Consider the following 15,722-nt stretch of genomic DNA (forward strand, 5'->3'; position numbering starts at 1 on the left):
TGGCTGTCTTATTACCATTGCAAAGACCTGCTTGGAAAATAAAGCTAATAAAGAGCTAGGCAGAGTCACTTGAACACCTGGATCCAACAATGCCTGAAATCCTATACTCTCAGACTTGCCATATGTAGAGGTCTTCCAGTTCTGCTTGTGGCTATGATAGTTTGGGTTGCATTTTGTGTCCTATAACCATAGTGGTCTTGGTCAATGTCCCATTTACAAACTAAGGCTTAAATAGATCAATCAAGTTGCCAAAGGTCATCCAGCCAGCAGATGTTCTGGGTTCATTTGTCTGAACCCAGAACAAGGCTGTTCTCACCCCGCGGCTGGGTCCCAGAGAGACAGGAGCCCCAGGCAGAGGGAGACCCACGTGTGTTTATTCTGGGGTTGACAGCAGCAGCAGTGGTGGACTGGCCAGACTCAGGGTGTGGCGCACAGAAGGGGCAGACACAGGTGTGTGTCGTCTGAGTCTGGGGGAGCACAGAGGATTGGTCCACTGACATTCATGGTGAGAACCAGGGTCAGACACCAAGTCTTGAACAAACAGCAAATAGACAGACAGACAGACAAGACAGACGGAGGGTTTCGAGGGCTGGGGTCCCCCAGACATGCACGGCCCCTCGCCTGGAAGGGGAGCCCCAGGGAAGGACAGACAGACACAATGGAGACAGAATGCCCCCCACCCCGAAACAGGGAGCTGGGCCCACCGGCCTCCCGCCCTCACGCCTCTGGGGGTAGAAGGATGGGCAGGCCCAGGACCGCCCCGCACCACGCAGCTCGGACGTTATGGCTTCGAGGAGATGAATTCACGGTCCGGGCAGGAAGGGATGGGGTCCTGAGCGGGCCTGGTCTGGTCCCCGGTCTAGGCCAGACCTGCAGGGCTGGGCAGGAAGGATGTGTCAGTGACAGCAGGGGCAAGCCCGTGACTGGCCATAGCTCCATCACACCCCGGAGACCCAGGGGTCAGGACCCCCAGCCCCTCCTCCCTCAGACACAGGGGTCCGGACCCCCAGCCCCCTCCCTCTCATCCGGGCTCCTTACCCCTCACTCTGAGTTCTCTTTTTCTGACAATCCTTTGCTGCCTTTCGTGAAGCTGCTCAAAGTCTTTTCCTGAAGTGGAAAATCCAGAAGGTTCAGGAGTAGGGGGCAGAGGCAAGACAATCACTGATAATCAACATAGTAAGACACCCGTCCAGTTTTCCTCATTCACAGTGCTCGTCCTCACTCAACTCTGACATGATGGGGCCAGTGGATTGACCGTCCCGTTCTACAGATGGGAAAACTGAGGCACCAAATAGTTATTGGAAATGGGAGGAGCGATGAGGCCGCAGGGGTGAATGGGGCAAACTGTGCAGGGCCTCAGGGCTGGGGGCTGAGACTCTGTCCTGGGGGCTAGGGAGCCACAACAGGGCTATGAGCAGAGAGCGGGCAGGGTCAGCTCTAGGGATAAAATGACCTTCTGAGGCCACGCAGAACTATTGCCTGAAAGTCAGGGTCAAGGCCAGACTTAGCCAGGGTTCAACTTCTCTCTGCGTCTCCAACACTGTCCACTGTGAGTACAGCCCACAGAAGCTTCTGGAGAAGTCAGTGGAATGAATGAATGAGTGAGTTAGCAGAGAAACGAATGCCAGAAGGAGGGAGTAGCTGCCATCTGTCGGTCTAAGCAGAGTCACAATCTTCTGAAAACTCAAATCTGAGTCCACGCTCAGCTGCTGAAATCCCTCCCCAGCCCTGGAAGAAAGCCCAGCGCAGGGCTGGACTGGAGTGAGGCGAGGGAGACATGCATCCAGGGTGCTGCATGCAAGGTGCACCCAGCCAGACTCAGCAATGAGATACATACTGTTGGAATGTGATGTTTTTTTAAAAATCAAAATTAATGAAAAAAAATCCACAATAGAAAATAGAAAATTTAATGAAAGCCAGTCCCGTGGCCTATCAGGACCCAAAATAAATTTTAAAAATATGCACCTCTATTTTTACAATTAAAATAATTGAAAAATAATGGAAAAAGGAAGAGTAACTGTTTAAATTCACATAAGTTGAAGTTTAAATATCTTATTTATACCCTAAACAGAATTTAGTATAATTTTACTTTCTTGGCTTTATTGGCAGCAAATTCAACAATAATTCTTTACAAAACTGACTGCTTTGTTTTTCTTGGTTTCAAATGAGAGAATGGCCATATATGAAAATTTCTCTGGACCACGTGACTATCTTAAATGATTTTTATTTTTATTTTATTTCGCTTTTTTATTGTAGTTATTTTTAGACAGAGGAGAAGGGAAGAAGAAAGAGGGAAAGAAACATCAATGTGTGGTTGCCTCTCACGCACCCCCTACTGGGGACCAGGCCTGCAACACAGGCATGTGCCCTGACTGGGAATCGAACCCGCGACCCTTTGGTTCACAGGTTGGTGCTCAGTCCACTGAACCACACCAGCTCAGGCTTTTAATTTTGAAAATATTGTCCAGCTGGTTCTCTTGTGATCCCTAAGGCTTCCCGTGATCGGCCCTGCCCCCTTCCATCTCTGCTCCAAGCGCACCTGCCTGCACCAACCTCTGGCCTCCACCTCTGCACTGCTTCTGAGGATGGCTGGTGCACGCTCCAGGAAACCTTCACCTTCTAACCTCCACCTGAGCCCATTCCCTCTCAACCTGCAGGCCTCTGCTCAAATGTCACCTCCTCCTAGAGGCCCTCCCCGAACCTCTAAGGGGCTGCCCCATTCCCCATCCACACTCCTTCTACTTTCCAGATGTCCGAACTTGTTGGATCACAATCCACAGGACAAAATAAATAAATAAATAAACCAACACAGTGATCTCTACAATGAGTACTCCCTGGTAAATTTTCTGTTCTGTTGCATTTTGACTTTCTTTTCTTACTCATTAAAAAAAAATTGTTGATCCTTATCCAGTAAACCACAATCCACAGATTTTCATACTCTGCTTAAACAAACAAAAAACCCAATCCTGCTCCAATCTATCACTCAGTTTTTCCCCTTTACTTTGGCCTTAGCATCTTGAGAAATGGTAGGAACAGCAGGCGACCCTCAGCTGAGCCCTTGCTAAGAGGCAGACACTTATTCCTGCATGAACTCACTGAGTCCCCACATCTGTGCTAACGGTAGATGCTATTAACAGCCCCATTTCCCAGCAGAGAAAACTGAGGCACAGAGAGGGTAAGGAACTGGTTCTAAGTCACACAGCAGACATTGGTAGAGCACGTTTTCAAACCTAGGCTATGTGACCCCAAAACTCAGAGATGTGTCACGCTGGGTGAGTGGCGCCCACTCACCTCCACCAGCTGATGCCAGTGCTCCACGGGCTTGCGGGGGTTGGCCAGCATCTCCGCCCAGTGCTCCCGGCCGTGGGGGTCGGCGGCATCAGGGCCCACGCGGCACACGCCAATCACCTCGTTGTGCCCGATGCTGGGGGGGAGTGGGTTGTGGGCCATGAGCACCCAGGTGGGCAGGGGGCGACCCGCTCCCACTCCTGCCCGCACCCCCGGGCCGCGCCCCTCACCAATCGTAGTCTACCACTGCGATGCTGAGTCCCACGTTCTCCACGCTCTCGGGGGCCACGTCGAACACCAGCGCCTCGTTGTAGGTGGGGTTCAGCGTATTCTTCTTGATGGAGGTTTTCCGCTTCTTGAGCCGCCGCCCCTCGCTGATCAGAGAGGCCTTCACGTAGGGGTCTGGGGGTGGGCAGGGAGAGCAGTGAACTATGACCTCCTTCCTTGGACCCCTCCCCCCAAGGGTCTGGGTCCCCAGCCTTTTCTCCCCCAGTCCCCTCCTGCCTCAGACCAAGGAGTCCAGGTTCCACCAGCCCCCTCCTCCCTCAGACCTGGGAGTCCTGACCCCCCAGTCCCTCCTCCCTCCGGTCTCAGTGCCCCGGCAGACCCACCCGAGAAGCCAGTGAGGTCCATGGCTTTGAGGTTAGAGGCTTTGATGATGGTCACGGTGAGGCGCCCGGCCGTGGGGAGGTAGCAGAGTGAGAAGTTCAGCTCCCCAAGATCTGCCTTTTCCTGCAGTTGGAGAAAGGGCTTTAGCCACATGCCCTGCCTCCCTCTGTCTTCCCATCTCTCCTGGACTCCTCTCCCATCCGAAGCCTCCAGGGCTCTCCTCCCTGTCACCCATCCAGGGCTCAGATTTCCAGCCCACTTAACAATCTGACTCTGGGCCAGACCTGGTAACTCCCCGGCCACAGCTGCCTGCCACAGTCAAAGCCTATTTGTTCTGCAGGGAAGAAGATGGGAAGAGGCAAGAGCAGAGGTCGGGTGGGGGTGGGGGTGGAGCGAGAGAGACACACACACAGAGAAATAGCCTGAGACAGGGACCGAAACGCTGAGAGAGGCAGTTAGAAAGACAGACCTGCAGAGTTCTCAAGCAAGAAAAACAGACCCGGTAAGACGGAGACCCAGAGAGTGTCAGAGGCCCAGGACCACAGGGGGCGCCAGAGCCCCAAGGGGCAGAGGAGGGGGGACAGAGACTTGGTGGGGAGCCGTGGGGACCCAGAGAGATAGACCAGGACGAGAAGGGAGGTGCAGGAACCCGAAAAATGAACAGAGGTCTCCCCAGAGAAAGAGACAGAGGCCTGAGACTGAGACCAAGAAGAGATGCGCGGAGAAGTCAGCGTTAGGGAGGCAGGAGACCCACACAGAGCCAGAGCAAGGCTAATAGGAGACAGAGCCTCCCATGCCGACAGGCAGACAGACAGACACAGACCAGTGGCCAGAGCTAGCCAGGACCCACGGCCTGCCCCACCCTCATCGGGGCCCTGGCCTCCCAACCACACTAACCGAGGAGGCCTCAGACCCTGGTCCCCCTGCTCACTCACTCCCCTTGTCCCAGGCTGTTCCCTCCTCACAATCTTCAAGCCTCAACTCAGCTGTTACCTCCTCTCACAAGTTCCCAGAGCCCCTGCAGCCCCGAGCAGGTGCTCCTCCTGCCCCTTCTTAAGGCTTGGCCCCGGGCAGCGAGCTGCGTGACAACCTAGACCTGGAGCTCCTGAGGACTGTCTCAGGTCCCCAGGTCTCAGGCCTGCAAACAGAACCCAGCTGTTGAAGGAATGCATGAATTCATGGGTGAAGACCCTGAGGAATAACGAGGGCAGGAGAAAACGGGAAGGGACAGACACGGGAGACAAAGATGGATGCAGGGAGAGAGCCTGGGTGTGGAACTGCCTTGGGTCACGACAGGGAGAGGGGGCACAGTGGGGGCCCTGGGGACCAGGATCCTGGAACTAGGCACGCAGCTCTCAGAGGCAGGGCTTGGACCGAGCAAGCACACCACAGAGAGTCCCGTGGAGGGGACTGCAGGTAGAGCCACGGCACCGGTTCCACTGTGTCACTGTACATATGGGGAAACTGAGGCTCAGAGAAAGAGAGGGCCTTGAGCATGGCCATCGTGTGGGCAGCCGGCCCTCTCCCGGTATGAGGACAGGGCTTACCCCCAACACCCTCCAGCCCCCCGACACACACAGCTTCCCCCGGCTGGCTGAGTTGGAATGCTGGGAATCCCCAGACTGGAACCGAGGGGGCCGAGTCTTGAGTGAGGATGGGGTCTGGGTGCCCAACAAGGACCTAGGAGCGGGGCTGCGGGAGGGGTTGCCACCCAGGAGAGTGAGGTTCCAGAAGGCGCGGATCATGAGAAACGAGGAAGGAGTATGGTGGGTCTCACAATCCGAATGCTGGGGAGTTGGGGGTGTCAGGATGTTAGGACCCCAGAATGTCTAAGGCCTGGGGGGGTGGGGAGTCAGGCTGTGAGGATTCAGGCGGAGACTGAAAAGCAGGATTAGATTCAGTTAGAGAGTCTGGAGGTCAAGGGTTGGAAATGTGAAATGATCAGAGATCAGAAGGGTTGGGGGTTCAGGAAGTGTGGGAAGAGGAACACCAGGAGATTGGAAGGGGAAGGAAGTTGGGAAAACAAAAGCCGGAATTCTGGGGTCAGGAGGTTGGAGGATCAGGAGGCTCAGGTCAGAGGGTAGAAGTCACGGGGTCATGGCACGAAGTTTTGATAAAGCTGCCTCGTGGGTATATGGGCATCTATTATAGTGTATCTGTTACTGTCAGATGTGGGGGTGGGAGGGGGATCAGAATTTGGGGAATCTGGGGCCCAGCATGATGTTACTATTTGACCAAGAACGGAGGGCTTGCGGTGGGGGGGTCAGTTCTCTAGTCTTTCTTGTATACTTGCAATATTTTGCAATAAAATAAAATTTAAAAGAAAACACCAGGGCCACCCCGGCCGGGTAGCTCAGTGGGTTGGAGCATCATCCCGATATACCAGGGTTTCAGGTTTGATGTCTGGTCAGGAAACAGCAAGAATCCACTAATGAATGTGTAACTACATGGAATAACAAAATCAATGTTCCTCTCTCTCTCTCTCTCTCTCTCATCAGTTAAAAGGAAAAAAAAAGGATGATAGAAAGAAAACTCCAGGTCAAGAAGTTAGAAGGTTATGAAGTCCCGACCGCGGAGGCTGCAAACCAAAAGGGGAGCAGGGGCCACTGACCGAGCCGCCCTCCACGATGTCCCGCCACAGCGGGCGGTCGGGGGGCTGCTCGGCCAGCTCCAGCAGGTTGTCCAGCACCACCTGGCCGATGAGGTCGTGCCGCGAGAAGCGGTCGAAGTCGTAGACACTGAAGTGCAGTTTGCGCTGGGCCAGCTCAGCCAGGGGCACCGCGAACTGAAACGTCTCGTTGAACACAGGGTTCAGGGTCTTCCTGTGCACCTGGGGGGCAGTGGAGACAGACAGACAGAGAGACAGACAGACAGACAGCATGCCCACCGGTCCCTCCTCCCCAGGCCCCCGGAGTCCAGGCCCCCAGCCCCTCCTCCCTCAGACCCAGGGGTCCACGCCCCCAGCCCCTCCCCCGTGGGACGCAGAGTCCAGCCCGCCGCCCCGGACCTTGGTCTGGAATTTTTTCTTGCGGTCAGGCAGCAGGTAGATCTTGACATAGGGGTCTGAGAAGCCGTTGGAGTCCTTGGCGGGAAGGTCCAGGGCCTGCAGGATCCGCACCACTAGCTGGTCCGAACCGTAGAGGTACCGCAGGGCGAAGCTGATGCGGCCCGCGCAGGGTGCGCCCGCGCCGGCCTCTCCAGAGCCCGGGGCCCCGCCGCCCCGCCAGCTGCCAGGTCCAGTCCCCTGGTACAGCTCCGGCTTGATCTGTCCAATGAGCTTGGCCTTTTCTTCGCCACCAGGCAGGGGTAAGGGTAGGGCAGGTGGCCGCTCCTCACTGCTGGGGTCCGGCTGGGGGGTCAGGGTCTGCTGGGTGAGGGGCCGGGGCAGGGCTGGGTACCTGCAGAGGGTGGGAGAGACAAAGGTGTGGCATGGGGCTCTCATCTCTGGAGACCCGGGGGACTCCTCCCTGCCCCACACCGCCGGGACCTCTCAGCCCTTGTCTGCCTTTCTCCTGACCTCCCCCGCCTGTCTGTTCTTTTTCTGAAAAGGAGAAAATTACGGGTCAGTCTCCCTGATGTACACAGATGCAAACATTCTAAAAAATATATTAGCAGGCCCTGGCTGGTGTGGCTCAGAGGATTGAGCGTGGGCTTGCAAACCAAAGGGTAGAGGTTCAGTTCCCTGTCAGGGCACATGCCTGGGTTGCAGGCCAGGTCCCCAGCAGGGGTCACATGAGAGGCAACCACACACTGATGTCTCTCTCCCTCTCTCTAAAAATAAATAAATAAAATCTTAAAAAAAATTATACACCAGGACCAAGCGGAATGTAACCCAGGGAGGCAAGGATGGTTCAACATCTGGAAATCAATCCGCGCGGCACATCACACCCCACAGCAGCTGTTCCCTGAGCTGCCAGGCTGCAGGCAGCCCTGGCCTGGCTGGCTGGAGCGAGTCAGGCGGCCTGGGGACTCACTCCTCTTGGACTGTGAGTGACGTGAGGGCGGGGTCTGCCTGCCCGCTCACCTCTGTGTTTCCAACATTCAGGCCTTGTGAACTGCCTTTTGCCTCAGGATCCTGGGGTGGACGGGGCTAACCCTCCTCCTCTCTACCCTCCTGACTTTGGAGTTCTGTCCCCAGCTTCCTTCTTCTCTTGGATCCAGGAGCACAGGCCTCCAGCCGCTGCCCCTCTGCCCCCCATTCAGGCCACGGGCCCTAGGGTCCTCCCCACCTCCTCTCCCAAACCCGGGAGTCTGCAGCCCAAGTTTCCTTCATTGCCAGGAGCCAGGCGGCACGCACACCTCAAGCCTGCTACTGCCCCGGGATGCAGCAGTGCCGGAGACGGGAGACACACACAGAGGAGGAACAGACAGTCAGAGCGAACCCCCAGCCCGGCAGCCTGTCTCACCTGGTGGTGGGTGCTAGGCTTGTGACCTGCTGGTGGGACTGGGCACTGGGCAAGCCCCCACCGCTAGGGGGCATCAGGAGCAGTCCAGAGCCTGCCCCGCCCTCGGAGGGCAGCTCCGGAGACGTCTGGCTCGGTTTGACCCCAGCGGCGACTGCAGCTGCGGCCGCGGCCTCTGGATATGAGTCCATGTCCAAGTAGGAGGGCTCAGGGGGGTCAGAGCCCCCCAGGCTGCCCGGCTCCAGCAACTCGGAGAAAGGCGGGTGGTGGGCGGTGTGGGCATGGTGATGCGGGCCCCCCAGCAGGGGATGGCCACCCAGGCCAGCCCCGAGGTGGTGCCCACCGCCGCCTACCAGGCCCGCCAGCCCGACCCCAGGGCCCAGGTCTTTTCGCAGGGGGCCGCCGCCCACTGCCGAGCCTCCCTTGTCCCGCCAGGGCACCCAGCACAACTTCCAGGACACGAAGAGGGAGACGCCCAGCAGGACGATGCCACAGAATGTCACGATGACTGACAGCAGGCTCACGGAGATGTCTGGGGAAGGGGAGGACAGAGGTCAGGGGTCAGGGTGGGGGTCACACAGTATCTTCCCACTGCCATCACTGAAGAGCTAAGCTTTGAAAAATAACTTTTAAAAAATAATTTTAGTATTTGCTGCGCACTGTCCAAAACAATTTATATATATATTTATTTTAGTTTAAACTCCATGACCTTACAAGGTCCGTATTTTTATTTTCAATGGGTTTTAAAGATTCTTTTATTAAAACTGGGTATTTTTATGTAACCATTTTAAAGACGAGGAAACTGAGGCACAGAGAGGCTGAGTGACTTGTCTAAGGCTGCGCAGGTGGCAGGTGTGGGATCTGAACTCAGCAGTCCGTCTCCAGATTTCATTCTCTGTTGTCAGCACGCAATGACTATAAGTGGATACACAATCGGTGATAGGACCAGAGTGCCCCCCAAACCCTCGGAGAATAGCCAAGAAAAAAGAGTGCATGACGCAGTTAGGCAGGTCAGAGTTCATATTCCAGCTTGCTGTGTGGCCTGGCGAAAATATCTTAACCACTCTGAGCTTTACATTCCACATTTGCCAGATAGAAAAATCAGTCGTGCCTCTCTGGGGTGCCTGGCTTCAGAGCCTGCTGTTCTGCACCATTATGCTACCATCCCTCAATATGTCCCAGTAAGTGGGAGTTCAAATGTGACTTTTTACTAGAATGAATCTGGCTGTACCCCATGTATCCACTGCTACAGCCAACACATTCTGAATGCCCACTGGGTGCTGACCTGCCTTCCCGAGAAACCCAAGTACAGCCCAGTTCTTGAACCAAAGGTTCTGGCTTATTCCGTAATTGGTACTGGGAGTGGAATTTCTTAAAAAAGACCTGCAGCCCTGGCTGGTGTGGATCAGTAGACTGAGAGCTCCACTGTGAAGCAAAGGGTCACCAGTTTGATTCTCAGTCAGGGCACATGCCTGGCTAGGTCCCCAGTAGGGGGCGTGCAAGAGGCAACCACACATTGATGTTTCTGTCCTTTTTTTTTCTCTCCTTTCCCCTCTCTCTAAAAATAAAAGAAACAAAATCTTCAAAAAAGAAAAAGACATTCCAGCCTCCTGAACATGGGAAGAATTGATAAAAGGGGGTCATTTTGGAGGACAAGACAGAGAAGAGAGGAGAAACCTAAACAGACATCCTTTTCTCCATGGTCAGCCTGACCCAGACCCTCTGCAAGTCAAAGCGTCAATCCTCAAACTCTGCCAGATTGCTCCTTCCTGGGCTGGGGAGCCACAGGGTTGGCGAGGCCGTGGGGTTGTGCGCTGAAAGGTTCCCTCTGCCCAGAGAATGGTGGGCCCTTGAGGGAACCCCAAGCCTGTGGGACGCCCTGCTTGAGCGTTTCTGTTCACCTGAGAAACCTGGAGTCACGCCAGGTAATCTGTGCAACAACGTGATTGATGGTGGGGGTCTAGGGCCACGCAGTATCGGCTGACTCCTGGAGGAGCTGGAGACCAAGGTCAGCCACGGGGCAGCCAGGTGTGTCTACACGCCCTGGACACCAAGGCTCAGGCGAGCAGCCCTGGTGGGCACTGGTCCATGCATGTTGTCACATGTCATTCCTGGGAGAAGGAAGCACGGTCTGCGTGACTCCGTTAGGAGAGGACGAGCGGCAGGCAGCTCGTGCCTGGTCTCCCTGGGACCCTACCCGATGGGTCTGTTCCCTTGGCTGATTTTAATCTCCTTGTTTTGCTGTAAGAAACTGAAACCATGAGTCAAACAGCTTTTCTGAGTTCTGCGAGTCCTTCCAGGAATTCACTGAACCTGAGGGTGGTTTGAGGAACCCCTGCACTGTAGTGGTGGATGAGACTGCCCGGGGTCAAGTTCTGGCTCTTTTGCTGAGCACGCAACTGCAGCTCTCTGGGCCTCACTCCTCATTCCCGTCCCCTGGACTCCCTGCATGCCAGATGCTGAGCCTTGTCCCTGTGCTCAGCAAGTGTGACCGTCACTCAGCCCCCCAGGGCATGTTTCTGCAGGGCGCCTCACCCAGGCAATGGCCCTCAGAGTATTTCCCAGCTCTTAGAACCCTGCTCGCTCCTAACTGGGTGAGACCTTGGGCAAGTCAATTCACCTTTTCTGAGCCTCAATTTCTCTCCCTGGAAATGGGGGTTAAATATACCACAGAGGGTCCTCGTGACTTGTCGATGAAATAGGTGAAGGACCTCGCATGTTGCCTGGTACACAGTGGCTGCTTAATAAGTACATCCCAGCATTTATTAAGTGACTACTGTGTCCCCAGCCCATTCTAAGCTCTTCACAGGTGTTCTGTTGTTTGAGTCTCTCTGCTGTCCCACGATGTAGTCACTGTCCTTATCTCCATTGTCTAGGTGAGGAAACTGAGGCATAGAAGAGTCACTTGCCTAAAGCCACCCAGTTAGGAGGTGGAGGAGCTGGGAGTTGAATGCAGATGGGTCAGTCTCATTCAAGAGCCTGAGATTTTAAGCATTTATGCGAGAAGTACGAAGATATCTGTAGGAGATATATGGCAATAGTGTGCAGGACTGGAGAGGATTACAGAGCAAAATGCAAAAGGTCAGGGCTTGAATGGACCACAAGCTCCTTCTCCTTAGGTCAGAATTTTGGGGGACCAGCAGCAGGCAGGATGGAGGTAAGACTCTAAGAGGGATCGGCCCCATAGGGACCAGAAAGCTGAACAGGTATGCTCTGAATCTCTGAAAATCCTGGCTGTGAAGGGGGCAGTGGGCTGGCCAAGGCAGCGGTGCAGCAGGGGGGCGGGTGCTGACCTGCATCTGGGCCCCGCGGATAGCCTCGAATTCGCAGGTCGTTGAACTCCTGGCACCTGTCGCTGGTGTCGGCATCTCGGACCCGCGCACAGAGGTCTGAGACCAGAATGAGTGCCCGCCGGCAGAGGTCGTCCTCATAGTCTCCCGACATGGTGACCGGTGGGGTCCGGTGCTGGGGAGGGGCCGGCAAGGGTGCAGGTGGAGAGTGAGACGGGGGAGAGAGAGTGGGTAAAGTGGAAAGAGAAGGAGAAAAGGAAAGATGGGCAAGGGGACAGAGATGGGAGGGCACGTAGACAGGGGGATGGAGATTAGGGAGGGACGGACAAGGAAAACGAAATGGGGAAGTGAACGAGAGGACTGCAATGAGGGGTGGATGGGCGGGAAGATGGTGACAGGGGCTGGACCAACAAGGGGAAAGAGATGGGCATGAGCAGACAAGAGGGCAGAGGGTGGGGACAAATGGACCAGGAGGAAGAGACTGGGGAGGCCACAAGGGGCAGAGATTAAGGACACACAAAAAGGGGGTGAACGGACAAGGAGACACACAGGGGTGCAGAGGTGAACAGACAGAATTTAGGGATGGACAGACAAGGGAACAGCCATCCACTATTCATGCTTTCAGCACATATTCATGGAGCATCAACTACCTGCCAGGAGCTATGCCAGCGGCTGCAGATCCGGCAGGGAACCAACCCCATGCATTCCCCAACTTCCTGGTGTCACCATCCACTGAGAGGTGACAAAGAGTAAACAAATCCACAGACACACATAAACAACTAAACACTCTCAGACTGTGAGAAGTGCTCTAAAAAATCAGTGGGTGGATGTGCCACAAAGGAACTGGGAGGTGGGTGGTCATGGGGTGGGGGCCGGGGGGGTGAGGGGTGCTCTTGGAGACCTCAAGGATGAGATGGAGCTGGCCAGTGGGGCTGGAGCGGGGAAAAGCATTCAAAGCAGCAGGAACAGCATGAGCAATGGCCCAGGGTGGGAAAGGGCTTGGTGAGTCCTAGGGGTGGAAAGGAGGCCGGATGGGAGTAGACGGGGGAGAGGACGAGGAGAGAGGGATGGGTGGTGGCAGAGACATAACAGGCGGTTCTGTGTGCTGGTGGCTGGGGAGAGACGAAGCTGCAGGAGGCAGACACAGGGACCAAGTTGAGGGAGGGAGAGATGAGGGGCGGGGAGACAGAGATAATGGGAAGGGCACACTGGGGTTCAGAAGAGAGGGATGGACAGACAGAAGTCTGGGACTGAGACTCGGAATGGACAGCCGAAAAGAACAGGCTGGTGTGTAATTCACGGGAGTGTGAGAGATGGGCAGACGGAGGGGTGGTGACGAGGGCCAGGCAGGACAGTGGACAGCAGCATCTCTGAGAGAGAAACAGTGAACTGGAGAATGGATGGGAGGCAGAAACAACGGAAACAGAGGCAGATAATGGCCAGAGATCACAGACGGACAAAAGGATACAGCAGAGAGCTGGACACACAGGCAGGGGCTCAGAAGCAAGGTTGGAAGTGGGGAGCATCAATGAGAGGAGACCGGGAGAAAGAGGTGGACGTGGGGAGAGGGGAAATAGCGACACATGGTTTGGGGCTAGGGGAGGACTGGAAGGAGCGTGCAGGGGAAACTGGGGACAGACAGATCAGGGCTCACAGATGGACAGGTGGCGTGAGGGCTCTGCAGAAGGCCAGGACTCTGAGTCAGGCATGGTCAGACTCACCTGCTCTTATCCCTGTCGTGTCCTGGGTGGCTGCCGAGGCGGCGGCTGGCGGCTGCCCATGGGGGTTGGAGGGCGGACAAGGGGCTGTGGACCCGCCCCCACGCGCGCCAGGTGGTAAGAGAGGGTGCCGGATCTGATGGCCGGGGCCAGGGGAAAAAGCTTAGTCTGAGCCTCACATCTTGTCTTACGCTGGCGAGCTGCTTGACCCCAGGCGACCTCGGGGAGCTCGAGCCACCCCCTCCCACCTCCGGGCCCCCACCTCCCGTTAAGAATACAGACTACAATTCCCGGCAGGCCTTGCGCTCGCACTGCAGCGACTTTATAGGCCCAGAGCTGCAGGGTCTCCCGGGAGTTGAAGTCCTTAATGCCTCTCCCGGCTGCAGAAAGGATGGGAATTTTTTGGAGCGGGGGGCGGGGGGGGTTAAGAGATGCCGGGGTCCCAAAGCACTGCAGGGGACAGGAATGAAGTCTGGGACCTGGAGCGGCCGCAGAGTCCTAAGTCTTTAGGGGCTGTGGAGTGGATAAACGATCTCCACGCCCAGGGAATCAATGGGCGAGGTTGGGGTACACGCCGGTGTTTTGGGAACCCCCCTTCCAGGGCCACGTGTCCTTCCCAGGGGCAGCCAGCGAGCGCTGCAGCACTCCCACTCCCGGGCCGGAGATCGGCGCGCCTCTGCAACTACCCCGCCCCCACGCGCCCGGGCTGCCCCCTAGGATCCGGCTGGGGCGGGGGCTGAGGCTGGGGCAGGGGGGAGGGGAGGAGCGGACTCACCGGAGCCGCCGCTGCCGCCGCAGCAGCCCCGCACGCCCGCCGCGGTGCGCGTTCGGCTCCTCCCCCCGCCCTGGCGCAGGTCCGCCGCTCCTCCCCTGCACCCCCCCTTTTCCCCCTCGGAACCTGCGGCTTCCATGCCGAAATCGCGCGGCCGCCGGGAGGAAGGAGGGAGACTTCCCGGGACCAAGGCATCCGAGCCCCAGCGCTCTTCCTGACCTCTACCCCCCAGGATCCAGGGGACCCAAACCACGGTTCCTCTTCTCTCATACGGAGAAATCCGGGACCACAGTCCCCTAGCTTCTCCCAGAGCCTCGGATACGGAGCTCCCCCCCTCCCCCCATCAAATCCAGGAATCCACTCCTCCCACCCGCTCCAACTCCGGGACCGGGGAGTCTCAGTCCCGCCCCCGCCCCCTCCTCCGCAGGACCCGGGCTCCAGGTCTCTGGAGCTGGGCGGCTGGGGAGGGGAGGGGAGGCGGGGCCTCAGAGCCCGCGGGGGGCGCCGCAGCCGGGCGCGGAGGTGCCAGCAGCACCTGGGTTTGAATCCTACCAGAGCCGGCTCCTGCTCTGTCATCTTTCGCTCTTTGCTCTGAGCTGGTTTCCTCCTGAACAAATTTTGGACCATAAACCCGATTCCGAAGGCATCGGTCGCTACAGATTGGCACCAAGTAGGTGCTTACTGAATCTTTCTTAAAAGCAGCAAGAAACAGTAACTGGTGTATGAATCGCAGTCAATGATGATCGCCACCGACTCCGATGGGGGCAGTGGGTTAAGTGCTATGAAAGCGTTTTCTCATTTAATCTGTACTGTGGCCCTGAGGTGGGCGCAGTTCTGTTATTTCCATTTCACAGCTGGGACAAGTGAGGTTCGTGGAGGGTCAACCCCTTGGAGAAGGTCCAGAGCTAATAGCCACAGTTGTGATGCACAGGCAACCCTGTTCCACGGGGAGAGACACGCGGAAGGAAGTGGGCTACAATGCCTACACCCAGAGAAATGTGCACAGATGGGCTTTCCAGATTCCTGTGCCTTGTTCCCAGACACTCAGATTCTGAGGCCGCCAAAGCACCGAGAGGCAGCTGTAGTTCTCTGGTCCGTGTGTGAGACTTTCGATGCAAAATCCCAGAGTTCAACTTTCAGCTCTGCTCTGTCAGCACTGTGTGACCTTGGATGAATTGCTTATATTCTCAATGCCTCACTTTCTCTAGTTGTAAATGAGATGGATTTTTAAAAAACAGTTTCTGCCCTGGCTGGTGTGGCTCCGTGGATTGAGTGTCAGCCAGCAAACCAGAGTGGCCAGTTCTATTCCCAGTCTAGAGCACATGCCTGGGTTGCGGGCCAGGTCAGGTTCCCAGTAGGGGGCGCGCGAGAGGCAACCACACATTGATGTTTCCCTCTTTCCCTCCCTTCCCCTCTAAAATAAATAAATAAAATCTTTACCAAAAAACCCACCAGTTTCTATGTCATTACGCTATTTTGAGGATTCAATTAAATTTGTGAGGTGAAAAGATGCTTAGTATTTAGTAGTAGTGTCATAATTAGTAATGACATGCTTTGCTTATATGTTCTTTTTCAAAAGGATTTTATTTATTTATTTTTAGAGAGAGAGGAAGGGAGGGAGGAAGAGGGGGAGAGAAACATT

The 15,722-nt window shown here is 56.0% G+C and overlaps 1 protein-coding gene across 2 annotated transcripts; it reads right to left on the reverse strand.

Annotated features, from left to right (window-relative positions):
• Positions 1–258: 258 nt before the first annotated feature.
• On the reverse strand, positions 259–14,140 carry SYT3 (synaptotagmin 3). Of its 2 annotated transcripts, XM_045856366.1 has the most exons (11): positions 14,084–14,140; positions 13,312–13,444; positions 11,594–11,765; positions 8,304–8,832; positions 6,905–7,295; positions 6,509–6,727; positions 3,900–4,020; positions 3,519–3,690; positions 3,292–3,424; positions 1,039–1,107; positions 259–878 (listed from the first exon to the last, which is right to left on the reverse strand). In XM_045856366.1, exons 3-10 carry the CDS (start codon positions 11,742–11,744, stop codon positions 1,042–1,044), a joined length of 1,782 nt encoding a protein of 593 aa, XP_045712322.1. In that variant the 5' UTR covers positions 11,745–11,765; positions 13,312–13,444; positions 14,084–14,140; the 3' UTR covers positions 259–878; positions 1,039–1,041. The 2 variants fall into 2 exon arrangements, with proteins under 2 accessions (XP_045712322.1, XP_045712321.1); XM_045856365.1 differs by lacking the exons at positions 13,312–13,444; positions 14,084–14,140 and adding an exon at positions 12,241–12,323.
• Between the last annotated feature and the right edge of the window lie 1,582 nt (positions 14,141–15,722).

The sequence above is a fragment of the Phyllostomus hastatus genome, unplaced genomic scaffold, assembly GCF_019186645.2.
Source record: "Phyllostomus hastatus isolate PE091 unplaced genomic scaffold, TTU_PhHast_1.1 phas_scaffold_1224, whole genome shotgun sequence".
NCBI classification, from domain to species: Eukaryota; Metazoa; Chordata; class Mammalia; order Chiroptera; family Phyllostomidae; genus Phyllostomus; species Phyllostomus hastatus.